Source organism: Cnephaeus nilssonii, assembly GCF_951640355.1.
Source record: "Cnephaeus nilssonii genome assembly, chromosome: 15".
Classification (NCBI taxonomy): Eukaryota; Metazoa; Chordata; class Mammalia; order Chiroptera; family Vespertilionidae; genus Cnephaeus; species Cnephaeus nilssonii.
The window spans coordinates 22,969,439-22,984,375 of record NC_137086.1 but is presented as its reverse complement, the minus strand read 5'-3'; the positions used below and the strand labels follow the sequence as shown (position 1 = coordinate 22,984,375).

The 14,937-nt window shown below is 36.2% G+C and overlaps 1 protein-coding gene across 1 annotated transcript in view; it reads right to left on the bottom strand.

Moving 5' to 3' along the window:
* The window catches only part of PPM1B (protein phosphatase, Mg2+/Mn2+ dependent 1B), a 54,895-nt gene that overhangs the window by 18,263 nt on the left and 21,695 nt on the right, over positions 1-14,937 (bottom strand). The window contains exon 2 of the mRNA XM_079791619.1: positions 2,780-3,655. Within this exon, the coding sequence (XP_079647745.1) occupies positions 2,780-3,641 (862 nt within the window). The 5' untranslated portion in view covers positions 3,642-3,655. The remainder of the gene's footprint in view (positions 1-2,779; positions 3,656-14,937) is intronic.

The window sequence follows — 14,937 nt, the reverse complement described above, 5'->3', positions numbered from 1 at the left end:
CAAGAACCAGGATTTTATATGTAAGTTCAGATCAGGCAAAAGTTGATACCATAGATATTCAAGTCCAATATTCACTTGAATACTAATGATTTTTAAAGCAATTTTATGAATAAACAGAATACCTCATATTTTTAGAAATCCCAGTTTCTTCTAACCATTTTCTATTTTAGTAACAATAGTATGAGCATTGCTTAGCCATTCCTTATCTATCCATCCATGTGTGTGTGTGTGTGTATAAAACTTAAAAATCTAATGGAAATTATTTATATATGCCAATATATAAGTAATTTCCATTAGATTTTTAGGTTATAAAACATACATCATATCCCATCAGTTGGAAAATTAACTGAAAAATAGTTTCAAGAAGTTTAAATATCCTAAGATATTTAAAGGAAATAATTTACATTTACACCTCAACATGTAATTTCAATGATGCTACTTCTATATCTACATGAAGATGACTTTCCTCTAAACACAAAGTATAAATGTGTTTCAGTAATTTTTATACAGCAATTAAAAAAGATTCTTCCCTTTGGTTTTATGCAAACCACCCTTGCATAAATAATCAGCTAATTTTCCAGCTGACAGGATATAAGTATTCATCCTACATTTATAGCTTCATACTGTAAAAAGGCAACCCTGAAAAATGATTATCAAAAACAATACTAATGCTACTTACTTTTCATGGTTGTGAAAATTAAATGAATTTTTAAAAGTGTAAAGTGTTTAGAATAGCATTTGGTTCATAGAAAGCAATCATTTATTGATACTCTTGTGATTATGATAATTATCACAATCTCCCTAGATTTCATGAGTTAACATATAAAAGTGCTTGTAGCCGAAACCGGTTTGGCTCAGTGGATAGAGCGTCGGCCTGCGGACTGAAAGGTCCCAGGTTCGATTCCGGTCAAGGACATGTACCTTGGTTGCGGGCACATCCCAGTAGGGGGTGTGCAAGAGGCAGCTGGTCGATATTTCTCTCTCATTGATGTTTCTAACTCTCTATCCCTCTCTCTTCCTCACTGTAATAAATCAATAAAATATATTTTAAAAAAAATAATAAAAGTGCTTGTAAACTATTAGGACATAATGTGTTAGAAGTGCTAGAAAATATTAACACTTCATTTAAATCTATTATCAAGGAAACATCTACTTAAAAACTGGATCTATTCCTATTGAGCAACCAACACCTACTGAGCAATTAATTGCTAAGTGCTAAGCACTGGGCCAAATGCTTTCCATGGATTTAAAAATTTATATTCAATCTTTTGAACTAAATTCAAAGCAATTATATTCTATTTTAATCACATTGTTTTATAATATTGCTAACCCTTAGTTTTACAATACAAACAAGTGAAGTGACGAAATTATGTAGGTAGAAAATAGGAATGGTTAAGAGGTTTACTTAACTCCATAAGTAACAGAGAGTGGGTCATAAATCTGTGTGTTTCAACAAAAACAGCTAACTAAACTTCTCAAAACTGATTTCGATTTGAGCATAGCTTCATTCAAAGAACTATGATGAATCACATATTCCAGCCTCTTGTCCCAATTACTATCATTTATGATTCATGAGATTCTAGAACTCTGGCTAGAATCTTTTAACACTACCAAAAGGCATATTTATCAGTTCAAACTAAAAGCTATGAAGTGAAATATGTCCCCAGAATCATTTAAACTCCACATTCAGAAAGGTGGGGTCAAAATTCCTGAAAACTAACATCATTTCAATAAAAGGGAGAGTGCTGTTTATCTACAATACAAACTTCTTTCCTTCAAAGTACATCTCATTCTTGGTTATTCTAAAAAAAACTACATGTCATTCACTCAACAGAATGCTATGCAACCAGGAAAAATGATTTAGGTCAATACTTATAAACATGGAGATCTCTCTACAATATATTATTAAATGAAAAAGGAAGATTGAACCTGGCTGGCATGGCTCAGTGGTTGACCGTCGACCTATGAACCAGGAGTTAGATTCCGGTCAGGGCACATGCCCGAATTGCAAGCTCGATCCCCAGTAGAGGGCATGCAGGAGGCAGCTGATCAGTAAAAAATACGCAACTCATACTTTTCCTTGTTTTTATCTTACCTGCTAGGAGGCGCAAAACTAAATTACAAACTTTACCTAGTCTAGGGTTCTGGTGTATCTTCCAACATTTTATGTGGCTCTTGATCTTTTGTGTATCTAGTACAGAATTATACTTATATACATCAAACTGCTTCATAGTAAGGTTTAAGACAGCTATTGCCAATGCTGAGAATTTGAGTTAAAGTCATGTTCTGGCCTGGCTGGTGTGGCTCAGTTCAGTGGCTGAATGTCGATCCATGAACCAGGAGGTCACAGTTCAATTCCCAGTCAGGGAACATTATTAGGTTGTGGGCTAGATTCCCAATGGGGGGCATGCAAGAGGCAGATGATCGATGATTTCCCCTCATCATTGATGTTTCTATTTTTCTCTCCCTTTCCTCCCCCTCTCTGAAATCAATAAAAACATTTTTTAAAAGTCACATTCTGTATAGATGCTCTGCCACAGCAACAAGCCATAAAGTACTTAAATGACAACAAATACCACAGAAATTTATTCAACTTAATTTTCAAATTAGAAGGTTGAGGCAAATGAGAATGGCTTTAAAAAAAAAGGTTTCGTTTCTGCGGAAGAAAGTAACTTAAAAATATACAACCATAATGAAAATACTAAGTTTTTAAAATTTATGTTTGCTTGGTTTTACTTACCATGTTTTTTCAAATTTAATAGGGTATTTTAATTATAGCAAAAAGACTTACATACCTTATGTAAACAAGTGTCCACTACCCAATTGCAAACATTTTCCAGGTCATCAGATACCTCAAGCCTAGATTTAACAAAATCACAGAGCTCCTCGTTACTCATAACATCCCAGATCCCATCACAAGCCAAAACGATAAATTCATCATCTTCTGCTCTTAAAAGTTCATAAACCTCAGGCTCTGGAGAAACTAGTTGTTCTGTTGGGCCCTTGCCATCAACACACTTGTAATCATAGTCCCCCAGAGCACGAGACACTGCTAATGAACCATTAACACGCTGTATCATTACGCTGCCTCCTGCATTTTGGATACGCTCCTTCTCCCTTGGATTGCAAGGCTTGTGATCCTGGGTGGAAAAGCAGACTTGTCCATTCCTACACAGAACAGCACGTGAATCACCACAGTTGATAAAGTAGACATGCTTCGGTGAAATCATAACTCCCACTGCAGTTGAACCACTCCTGTCCATTCCATTTCTGAGGTCTGAAAAGTTACGCATGAATTCATCAATTTTCAAAAAGCCAGTTCTGATACCATTCTTGACATTTTCCACTGAAGGCTCATGAGCAGATCCTGATTTTGCAGCTGCCCTGAAGTCTTCATTATTAGTGATGTGTTCTAATAAATGTGTTGAGCAGTAATTTGCCACTCGGGATCCAGCATGACCATCATAAACTGCAAAAAATGACCAGTCTTCCAAGCCGTGAGGAATACCTAGAACAGCTGTGTGTGCGTCTTCCATTTCCACTCTCCATCCTTGCATGCTGCTCAGGCCATAACGTAAACCATTCCCAGCACCATGAGCATTATGTTTCTCAGTTTTGGGTTTATCCAAAAATGCACCCATGTTTAATAATTAATCTGAAAGAAAAAATGTTATAGGTGTTATATATTTAAATCTGATAGAGAATTCACCTATACTAGCTCATATATTCTCTAGTAACTCCTATCCAAGTATATTTTTCAGATTTATCTGAATTTACTAAAAAGAAAAAACCACACACAAAACAAGAAAATTTCCCTGCACATCCTTTTTCTACAACAATGGTTTCAAAATCCTAGCACATTACAATCATCAAACCGATTAAATCAGAATCTCTGGGGATGGGACTCAGATATCAGTAATTTTTTAAAGCATCTCTGTTGCTTCATATGTGCAGCAAGTTGAGAACCACAGTTCTAGTAGAAAGGAAAACCAAGAAACAAAACCTGGTTAAATTTTTTTTAATAATTCAACTTATACAATAACTCTAAGGTTCAATATATAGCACAAGAAATAAAAAGTAATCCTCTCTTGATCAGATGAGGAAGAAAAGGAAGAGTGTGGGCTTGCGTTTGGGGATACAGGGGTGAAAGTGGTAAATCTCATCTTCGGTAATGAGATAAATAATTCCTAAAACTGGGTGGGTGTGGGGGGGGCGGGGCGGAATCAAGCAGCACATGATTTAGAGATTTGAAGATAAACTCCAAAGAAATCAGGAACTAAGATTTAGAAATGGTTGGTTCTGGGGAATCTCCATGAAGAGGGCCTTACAGAACTATGTTGTTCTTTAAACTATGTCAATGCTTATTTTAATTTAAAAAGTTAAAGAAGCCTAAAGTAAAACAATAGCACATTACATGGTAAGATTTAAGGAACTGCATTTCTAATCATAAACTAATCTCCCTAATATAAAGGTCCCATAAGTCAGTAAGAAAATGACCAAGGTGATAGAAAAATGGGACCAGAAACACCCCCCCACAAATGGATCTTAAAATATGCCCAACCTCATATTCATAAAAGAAATGAAAATTAAGAATACACTGAGGTATCAATTTCATGGGTCAAATTGGCAAAGATCAAAGGTTTGGTAATCATTTTCTCCACGAGATTATGCAGAAATACACACTGCTGATATCATTAAACTGGTACAATCTCAGTAAAAGGAAATTTCATAAAATCTATCCAAAATTGCAATTGCACATATTCTTCAACCAAATTCTAAGAACCTATAGGTTTACTCCTATATAAACAAATATTCACTGCAGCACTGTTAGAAAAAATATATAAAACTATCTTAGCTAAGCGAAGTAAGCCAGTTGGAGAAAGATAAATATCACATGATTTCACTCATTTGTGGAATATAATGAACAACATAAAATGATGAACAAAAAGAGCCAAAGGAAAAAAAATATTTTAGATTATAAGAGAAGTAATCCTGTTATTTGCAGATTTTTAATATTTCCTACAACTTTTGTGATTTTATACTATGTTAGTACAGTTTTGGAAATATTATTTAAAATATTTTTCTTCAAGTATTAATGCTTACTGAATATAAGTGGATAATTATTTTGTATCTACAATCTTGTAATAAATTTATTTTGTATATTGTAAAAATAAATAAATAAGTAAATAAATAAACCATCTTAATATCACCCTTTTGGGAACTGATTAATAGGAGAATCAAGATTTATAGTTAATGATATATAGGTAAAACATAATAGCCTACAATTTAAAAAATATATATACATGTGTGTGTGAGCATGCACACAAATATACATATTCATTTTCTAGAAGCAAACACAGAACTGGAACCTTTGGGGAAGAGAAATCAAGAGGTTGGAAGACAGGAGTAAAAGAAATACTCTCTATTATATAATAGAGGCCCGATGCATGAAATTTGTGCAAGGGCCTTGGCCCTGGCCCTGGCCCTGGTCCTGCCCCGCCATGGCAGTGGGCCTCTGCTGCCTCCCCCACCCGCTGTGGCTTTGTCTGGAAGAAAGGACATCCAGAAGAACTTCTGGTCTAATTAGCATGTTATGCTTTTATTATTATAGATGTTGTACTTTTTCCACTTTAAACATTCAACTGTAATAAAAATTATTTAAATTGAATGCCATTTAATAAATGTTATTTCAACTAGGAACATTCCTTTAGAGTGAGTCCTATAATCAATAAGGATCTAAAATAAATGTCAATATATTGATACCCAAAGTTTTTTTTCCTTTGCAAACAAAGAAACAATCACCTACTTTGACAAAGTGGACCATTAAGACCCAGCAGATACATCCATTTTAATGCATCGTCATTTCCTTGAAGAACCGCTACAAAAATGAAGTCCATAGCAATTTAAAAATACTACTGGCTCTCTGTCAATGATTACTGAAATAGGGTGATAGGCACACGAGGGATCAGTATCTACTATCATTTCAACATTTATGTACATGTGAAATTCTCCATAACAAGAATTAAAAATAATTTTTAGTGCCGTCTTTCTAGGTTTTGCCAAAATTAGGCATATTTCTTCCTCAACAACCATACTTGGATACTTTTTATGGCAATGAAATTTAAATTGCAGGACAGATAAGAGAAATAACTGCCTAAACAATTTCGATCTCTCTTTATTCCTTCGTAAGTACAAATGAGATATGGCCAAAGGTACCTTTAGTTGCTTGAATCCATCTCTATAGTACAATGGCAGCAGACTGCCAAGAGGTTTGGTCAGAAAGCAAGCCCCTTCAGGGACAACCAGGTGACTATCTGAGAGGGCTAACAGTCCTCTTACCTCTTATTATTTCAATTAATTTTTGCTCCAGAGGCTCATTATAACAAGTAACCAAAATATGCTTTTATCTTGTTTGAGGCACTGAGGAATAAGCAAGTACTTCCATAGTGCTCATTCTGCGGCATGCACTGCGCTTAAATGCTTCACAAATTAACTCATTTAAATTCTACCCTTTAGAAAAAACTAGTATCAATAAAGCAAACAATTCTCAAAGAAATATTCAGCCAAAAATCTTTACAAAGTAAATTATTAAAATTTCAACAAAGGACATTCAGATACTACAAAATTCCCATTCTTCTTTCTACAGCTTGCACACTCTTCTAAAGGAGCCACATGGACATTGGGCAAACCTTGCTTAAAAAGAGCACAATCTGTCAATCCCATCTGCTTCCTATCAAAAAGGATGAAGTGGTGTCAGAGATGATTTAGGCCTATGGACAACATTTTTTCCTAAGGGTTTCTGTTCTTTTGACTAAAAAGTAACATATCCTACCTAATAAAAGGGTAATACGCAAATTAACCGTCACTCCATCACAAAGATGACGCCCATAGCCACAAGATGGCGGCACCCAGTCCTCTCAGCCCCGCTGGAGTCCCCCAGACCTGGGGGGGAAGGGGGGCGCCAGCCGCTGAGAGCGGGCAGCGTGAGCGGCCTGGCGGAATGCTTGCTTCGTTGCCGCGGCGACGAGGCAAGTGTTCCACCCTGGCCACGGAGGGCCTCTGGCCAGGCCGGGGCGCGAATGGGCCTCTGGGCCGCAGAGAGCCTCTAGGCAGCAGGCGCATAGCGGCCAGGCCCCGCAGAGAGCTACTGGCGCACGGATTCATGCACAGGGCTACTAGTATAGCGATAATAATAATGCTTAGTTTTTTTTGTATGAGCTCTGTAAGCCAGGCTTTATATTAAGAGATTGATGTTCACTATATCATTTACATCAAACAATAATTTAGTAAAGTTAGTATTATGAATATTCTTATTTTATAATTGAGAAAACTGAAATACCTAGTGTATCCAGATAACAAAATTTATGTAGCAAGTCAGAATTCAAACAAAAGCAACAGCCTAGAAATGGCATTCTCATCTCAAGGCTTAAGTGATTAATGCATTTTAAAGCGGTTATTATTTTTAAAAATCAAAATAGTGATATATAAATGTTTGGAGACTCAAAAAGCAAGGGTACTAAATGTAATGTGGTACCCAGATTGGACCCAGAAAAAGAGAATAAGAGAAAAAGAGAATAGAAAAACTGGCAAAATCCAAATAGAGTCTGGAGTTTGGTTAACAGAATAGTACAAATGCTGGTTTCTTATTTTAGACAAATACACCATAGTAATATAAGAAAACCAGTTTACAGGGGTACTAGCCTGTGACTTTCTATACATCTAAAATTATTTCAAAATTAAAAATTTATTTAAAAAATTAAAGTAACAGGTAAGCCTCAGTTAGGTAGAACTTTATACCAACCAATGTGGTGCAAGGATTATTAAACTGGCTATGGAAAATCTCTCTACCTGTGGTTTTGCCAATCCCAGCTCGGAAATGCATCCTAAAAATACCAAGATTATAAAATAATTAGAACTTTGACCCAATATTCTACTTCTGAGAAGTTATTCTAAATAACCCAAACTGTACATAAATATTGTATTATTTTAAAAGATTAAACAATAGAATCCATTAAACAAATAGCATATTTTTAAATCTTTTATAACAAAACAGAAATAGAAAAATGGTTATATATTTGGAAATCAGTAATGTAAAATTCACCATAAAAGATCAAAAGAGAAAAATCTTTGTGCATAATGATATTCAGTAGAGTGCTACTTATACTGAAAATAAAAATAATTTATATTTCTAACAATAGAAGAATGGAATAAGTGTATAACTGGTTTCTCAACCAGGGGAGATTTTTGTCCCCCAGAGGGCATTTGGCAAAGTTTAGAGACTTTTCTTATTGTCACAACTGGCATGGGGAGGGAGTAGAGGCAGAAATACTGGCATCTAATTAGTAGAGAGGCCAGGAAGGCTCTAAAACATCCTATAATGCACAGGCCATCCCTGCAGCAAAAAGTTATCAATGATGTTGAGACTAATAAAACCTCGCCTACAGGATGAAGTATTATACAGCCATGGTCTACTAAGAATTTGGAGAAAACATATTTACAATTTAGGTTATGGAAAAAATAACACAACATATTTAAGCTATTATAAAGGCAAATAGAGAATCCTATGAGAATTCAATCCCTCACTCTCTTCCATGCACTCTCGTAAATACAGCAACTTAAAGCAGGAGAGGAGTAGATAAATCAGGCTAGTTTCAGTCTTCCAAAATGCAATGCAGAGAGAAGTGGAGCAGTGTCTAACACTTCAAGGAAGCAAAGCATGACACAAGTGTTTTATATCAACTAAACTGTTGTCCTTTCAAACATGTGAAAGGATTACAAATTATATCACAGTGGCATCAAAATTATATTGAGCTGAAGACATGAATAAATCAACAGATGCAGAAAGAGGCTTTGTCTGAACTCCACTCCCCTTACTATCTAAAAAGCAGTCTTCCAAAAGAACTAAATGAGACAAAAATCCCTCCCTCCAAAGGGAGGCTTCCAATAATGGGAAACTGACTTCTATCACCTCAGATGAGAAGTCAGAACTGAGATAAGACATCAAACATTGTCAGAAGACCCCCCGCCCCCATCTACTCTCCTAAAGAACTATTTGTCTTTTCCTAAAAGTCTTTTGTTATTCCGTAAGTGCCCCTCCCCTCCATCCCCTTCCCCATTAAAATGGCGTGTCAACTCTAAAGTCTAACTACTTATTTGGGCTCCCATAAATAAACTTTGTCTTTTTTTCTTGCTTCTCTGTATTTTATCAGTTTAATTCACAAGCCCTTTATCTCGAGGGTAGAGAAAGTTTACCTCCCACACATGCAAGAATGCAATTTCATTCTTCTAGGCCCATTCTTAATATTTTTTTTTAATTACACACACACACACACACACACACACACACACACACTCACACACACACTCAAGAGATCAAATTCAGCTAAATAAGAAATGACTAAAAAAGTGATGATAGTCCAACCCATGTGGCTCAGTGGTTGAGTGTTGACCTATGAACCAAGAAGTGACAGTTCAATTCCTGGTCAGGGGTACCAGAAGGCAGCTGATCCATGATTCTCTCTCATCATTGATGTTTCTATCTCTCTCTCCCTCTCCTTTCCTCTCTGAAATCAATAAAAACATATTTTTAAAAGTGATGATAAACATAAATCATAATCAAATAGAAATAATAAAACAACACTACTAGAAGGTGCAGGAAAGAGGCGAAGGTATAGGTAGCATATATGTGTGAATTTCTTCTTTCTTGGGGGAAGAAGGTCACATTTGTTTAGAGTGATTAAGTGAAGTGACAGATATACAAGGTGTCCCCCAAAATGTATCCACACTTTGAATAATTATAAAGGCAGTGTTTATTAAAATACATTTTATTTTCAAAATGTAACAGAAATCAGCTACTATAAAGAGTGGTAATTGAAGAATCAAAAGCAGATGGTAGAAGATAAAAAGTAGGAAATATTAGAAGTAAATTAACTGCCACATCTTTCAGATTTATTACATAACTAGACAACTGGTGCACGAAAATCGTGCAGGGGAAGGGGGGGTCCCTCAGCCTGGCCTGCACCCTCTCCAATGAGGGAACCCTCAGGGGATGTCTGACTGCAGGTTTAGGCCCGATACCGGCAGTCGGACATCCCTCTCACAATCCGGGACCACTGGCTCCTAACAGCTCACCTGCCTGCCTGATTGCCCCCCAACTGCCCCCCTGCCAGCCTGGCTGTCCCCCAACTGGCCTGGTCGCCCCCTAACTGCCCCCCTGCTGGCCTGGTCACCCCCTAACTGTCCAGAAGGAAGTCAGACATCTGGAAGATGTCTGGTCACCCGGTCTAATTAGCGTATTACCCTTTTATTAGTATAGATTATAAAGATAACCATCGATGAAATAGATTATAAAATGTCTAAGTCACAGAAAGAAAAAACATGCCCAAAAGACAGTAAAATATTGTAAAATTTCAAACATTAAAAAGAGAAAGCAAATACAACCCAGAACAATGACACTGTCATGTTAATAAATATAAACACCTATTAAAAAAAAGGAACTTCCAAAACAAAATCATCTACACGCTACATTTTAAAAATTCAGCCACAATAAAGAGATCCAGAAAGGTTGAACATGAAAGATAAAATGATATGGGCAACTAATGCAATATAAAAGAAATAATGGCCACAAAATAGCAAATTTAGGTCATATTTGGGGCGGGGGGGATGAAGGAGGTAGAATCCAGTTTAAAAGATAAGAAATATAAATCACAAAGAAAATTTAAGTGTAGTGATAAGTCAAATAACACAATGCCAAAGTAAAAAATACCGGTAATACAGGAGGAGAGAACCAAAACAGAAAAAACTAATTCACAACTCTTATCCTATGGTAGATCAAAAATAACAAAATAAATAAAGCAATACTGAATTATAAAATATCCATGAGTCCATGTGGATTAAAATAAATGACTGAATAAATGAATAAATGTGAGAGAATAGACATATCTTCAGTGCATAAAAATTCCAAATAATTTATGTAGATACTCCGCACTCAAACAGGTGGACCATAACTTCCCACCCCTTAAACTGGGCAAAGAGACTTTCTTTCCAAAAAGCACAAAAAGAAAAGGGGGAGAAGAGTAACTAACTTCACAGTGGAGAAACCAGACACACATTATCTCAGCCAAGTAATCAAGGTCAAATCAACAGTCATCATCATGTTTGCAGTATGATCTCTTGATATAATGTGATGAAAACAGCATTTCATCTCTGGTCTTCTTCCCCAAGCCCCATAATCCCAGTCTAATCTCTAAGGAAAGCATTAGACAAATACCAATTGAGACATTCTATAAAATACCTGACTAGTACTCCTCAAAATTAGCAAGGACCTAAAAAGCAAGGAAAGTTAGAGCAACTCTCACAGCCACAAGGAGCCTAAGGAGACATGGTAATTTAATATAATATAGTATATCCTAAATTAAATTCTGGAATAGAAAAAGAGACATTAGGTAAAAAAATAATGAAACCTGAATAAGTGTGGGTTTTAGTTAATAATAGTGCATCAATACTGGCTCACTCACTCTAAGAGCTCAATGGGCAGTTGCCACTGAGAATTTCTCAGATTTCTCAGATTTGGGGAAATACTCACCTGAAAACTTATTAAATGATTGTAGTAAATTGGAGCTGTTCGCTAGGAATTCAGCTGGGACTTAATTCAGCTGGGGAGAGCCTGTATGTGGTCTCTCCAGTTCAACTACCTCAAGCTACTCAGATTTCTTACATGGCACCTGGCTTTCCCCAGGGGGAATGTCCCAAGGGAACCAGGAAAAAACATCTTGGCCTTTTCTGAGTGTCACCAGTGCAGCAGTCTGTTAGTTACAAGCAAGTCACTAGGCCAGCTCAGATTCAAGAGTAGAAGCCATAGACCCAACCTCTCACAGAGGAAAATTAAAAAAGAACTTGCAGCCCGGCCGGCGTGGCTCAGTGGTTGAGCATCGACCTATGAACCAGGAGGTCACAGTTCCATTTCCAGTGGGGGCACTTGCCAGAGTTGCGGGCTCGATCCCCAGTGTGGGGTGTGCAGGAGGTGGCAATCAATGATTCTCTATCATTGTTGATGTTTCTCTCTCTCTCTCTCTCTCTCTCTCTCTCTCTCTCTCGCCCTTCCTCTCTGAAATCAGTAAAAATATATTTTAAAAAAAAAGAACTTGCAGACATGTATTAAAACTACCATACAGGGAAAAAGACCAGAAGTTTAATTTGAAAAGTCTGAACTACAAAGGTTCAGGATTGAAAGCCAGGATAAGAAGACTTAGTGAAGCCCTGACTGTTTTGGCTAAATGGATGGAGCGTTGGCTTGCAGACTGAAGGGTCCCAGGTTCGATTCCCGTCAAGGGCACATTGCCCGGGTTGCAGGCTTGATCCCCAATAGGGGGCGTGCAGGAGGCTGCCAATCAATGATTCTCTCTAATCATTGATGTTTCTATCTCTCTCTCTCCTTTCCTCTCTGAAATAAATAAAAATGTTTAAAAAAAAAAAAAAGACTTACTGAAAACCAGAGTTAAGCTATAAATTTGCATAATGAATGCTAAAACACTCAACTTTCAGAAATTTTATAAATCTCAGGTTAACAACAATTTTACTGCTCTCTGAGGAAATTCAACAGTACCAAAAAAGTAATTTCAGATTACTTACATTCAGGAATACTTGAAATGGTCAGGGGTCAGGTCACCATACAAGGAGGCCTACCAAATGACCATCCTTGTCCATTCACACAAAACTTCCAAACTTAAACATGAATAGCCATCCAAAGATTACCAGACAATGAAGGAAAACATCAAAGATGAAACGCATAATAAATAAAAAGAAACAATAAACAAATCAGGAAAAAAAAGTGCAGAGTAGGAAAAAAAAAGGGTCCTCAAGAGAAATGAGTACTGTATTCATGAAACATGAATGGGATGTTATAAAAATGTGTTTCAGAGAAAAAGAAAGTGCTCTTATGAACTAAGATGAGGACAGACCTTTGAAAATAAAAGGTTATGCCCTGGCCAGAGTGGCTCAACTGGTTGGGCGTGCACCCAAGGGTTACCAATTAGATTCCCAGTCAGGGTACAAAGCCAGGTTGCAACTGGATCCGAAATGGGGTGTGGGGGAGGACAAGCAGGAGGCAGCCAATACATGTCTCTCACTCTCACATAGATGTTTCTCTCTCCCTCTCCCTTCCTCTAAAAAAAAAAAAAAAAAAAAAAAATCAATGAAAAAATCTTTAAAAAATTACAAGGTTACAAAATCAAATTGGAAAAACAACCCAAAAAGTAGGATTCTCCCATCTCCCCCCCTCCAATCCCAAAATAAAGAGACTCAAAATGGGAGAGAATACAACGAAGAGAGTTTTAAGATCAGTCCAGAGTAGAATACCCAACTAATAGATATTTCAGAAATAACAAAAAAAAGCAAAGAAAAGACATTTATCAAAGAAATTATTCAGAAAAGTTTCCCAGCACTAAAACAAGGTAAGTGATTGAAAGTGCATAGCAAAACTGAAAGTAGAGCCACAACAACAATAAAAAAGGTAACTGAAATTTCAAAATACTGCTAAAATAAAAAGCCTGAAAATTCCCAGAGGGAAAAAACAGGTCACATATAGAAAATCAGGAACTAGAACAGCACCAGAAAAACTCAGAGTAATATCTGGTAAAGATGCACATAACTTCCTGTGGAATTGTCCGATTATGGAGTACTCAGATTATTGAGTACCCACCGTAGAGTACCTACAAGGAGAAGCACACAATGATGCAATGTAACACTCTATAGAAGTTAAAAGCATGGGTTACATCTACATTTATCACCATGAATAAATCTCAAAAACAAAGCAAGTTGGAGAAGGTATGATGCTATTTATGTAAAATTACAAAATTTACAAGTCAATAGACTAGCTTAGATGTGTGAACATATAGCAAAAATATTAAAAACATGCTTTAGTATAAAAACTACTATCAAGACCAACTTGATAATAACTTCTTAGAAACAAGAGAGGAAAGATGAAGTGATAATATTTAGATAAAATTTGTAATATTAATACCCATTTCCTTGAAAAATCTTACAGAAAAATTTAGTCAATCCAAAACTATGAGTACTTGTTCTGTTCAATTTATGGAGTGTGAAAATCTATGTAAACACATATGCAGAACAGAAACTGTTTAGCCAAAATAAATGTTACTTCTGTTTTAACAGACGCCTGGTCTAACACTTACAAATAAAATATCAACTCATTTAAATTTATCTATCTACTAAATTTAGAGTCTTTAAAATTACTTTCAAAACAAAAGAAAAAAAAAGCTTTTGAAAAAGGGACCAACTAGCCTGGCCAGTGTGCTCAGTGGTTGAGGGTCAACGCATGCACCAAAAGGTCACCAGTTTGATTCCCAGTCAGAGCACAAGCCTGGGTTGCAGGCTTGATCCCCTTCCTGCTGGACCTGCAAGAGGCAGACAATTGATGTTGATGTTTCACACTGATATCTCTCTCTCTCTCATCAATAAAAACTTATTTAACAACAACAAAAGGGGAGAGGGGGGGACCAAGCAAAGGGGAGCAAAGTTTCAAAAGTGCTACACGAAACAAGACATGAGATTTAAAATTTCACTATTTTCGCAAAATGCAATATGTAAGTACTTCTATATTATTTGCAAATAATGATTTGTACACAAACAAATGTCCTATGGTATATAATTCTTTAGTGAAATATTTTTATAATGAAAATGATCATATTGATACAGTAACCTATATAAATGATTTCTAACTCAAAACAGATTAAACACAGCCATAATTATCACTCATCCCTCCTAATACACCATAAAAATGTAGTTGCGGAATTTTTTAAAACTATAGAACCAACAACAATAAAAACTTAAGAGAGAGAAGAGCAAAATAAGAGGTGTGCCACTGTTACTGGAGCATTAAGTTCCCTTGTCGCTTGTGGGAGTAAGGTTTTTGCTATA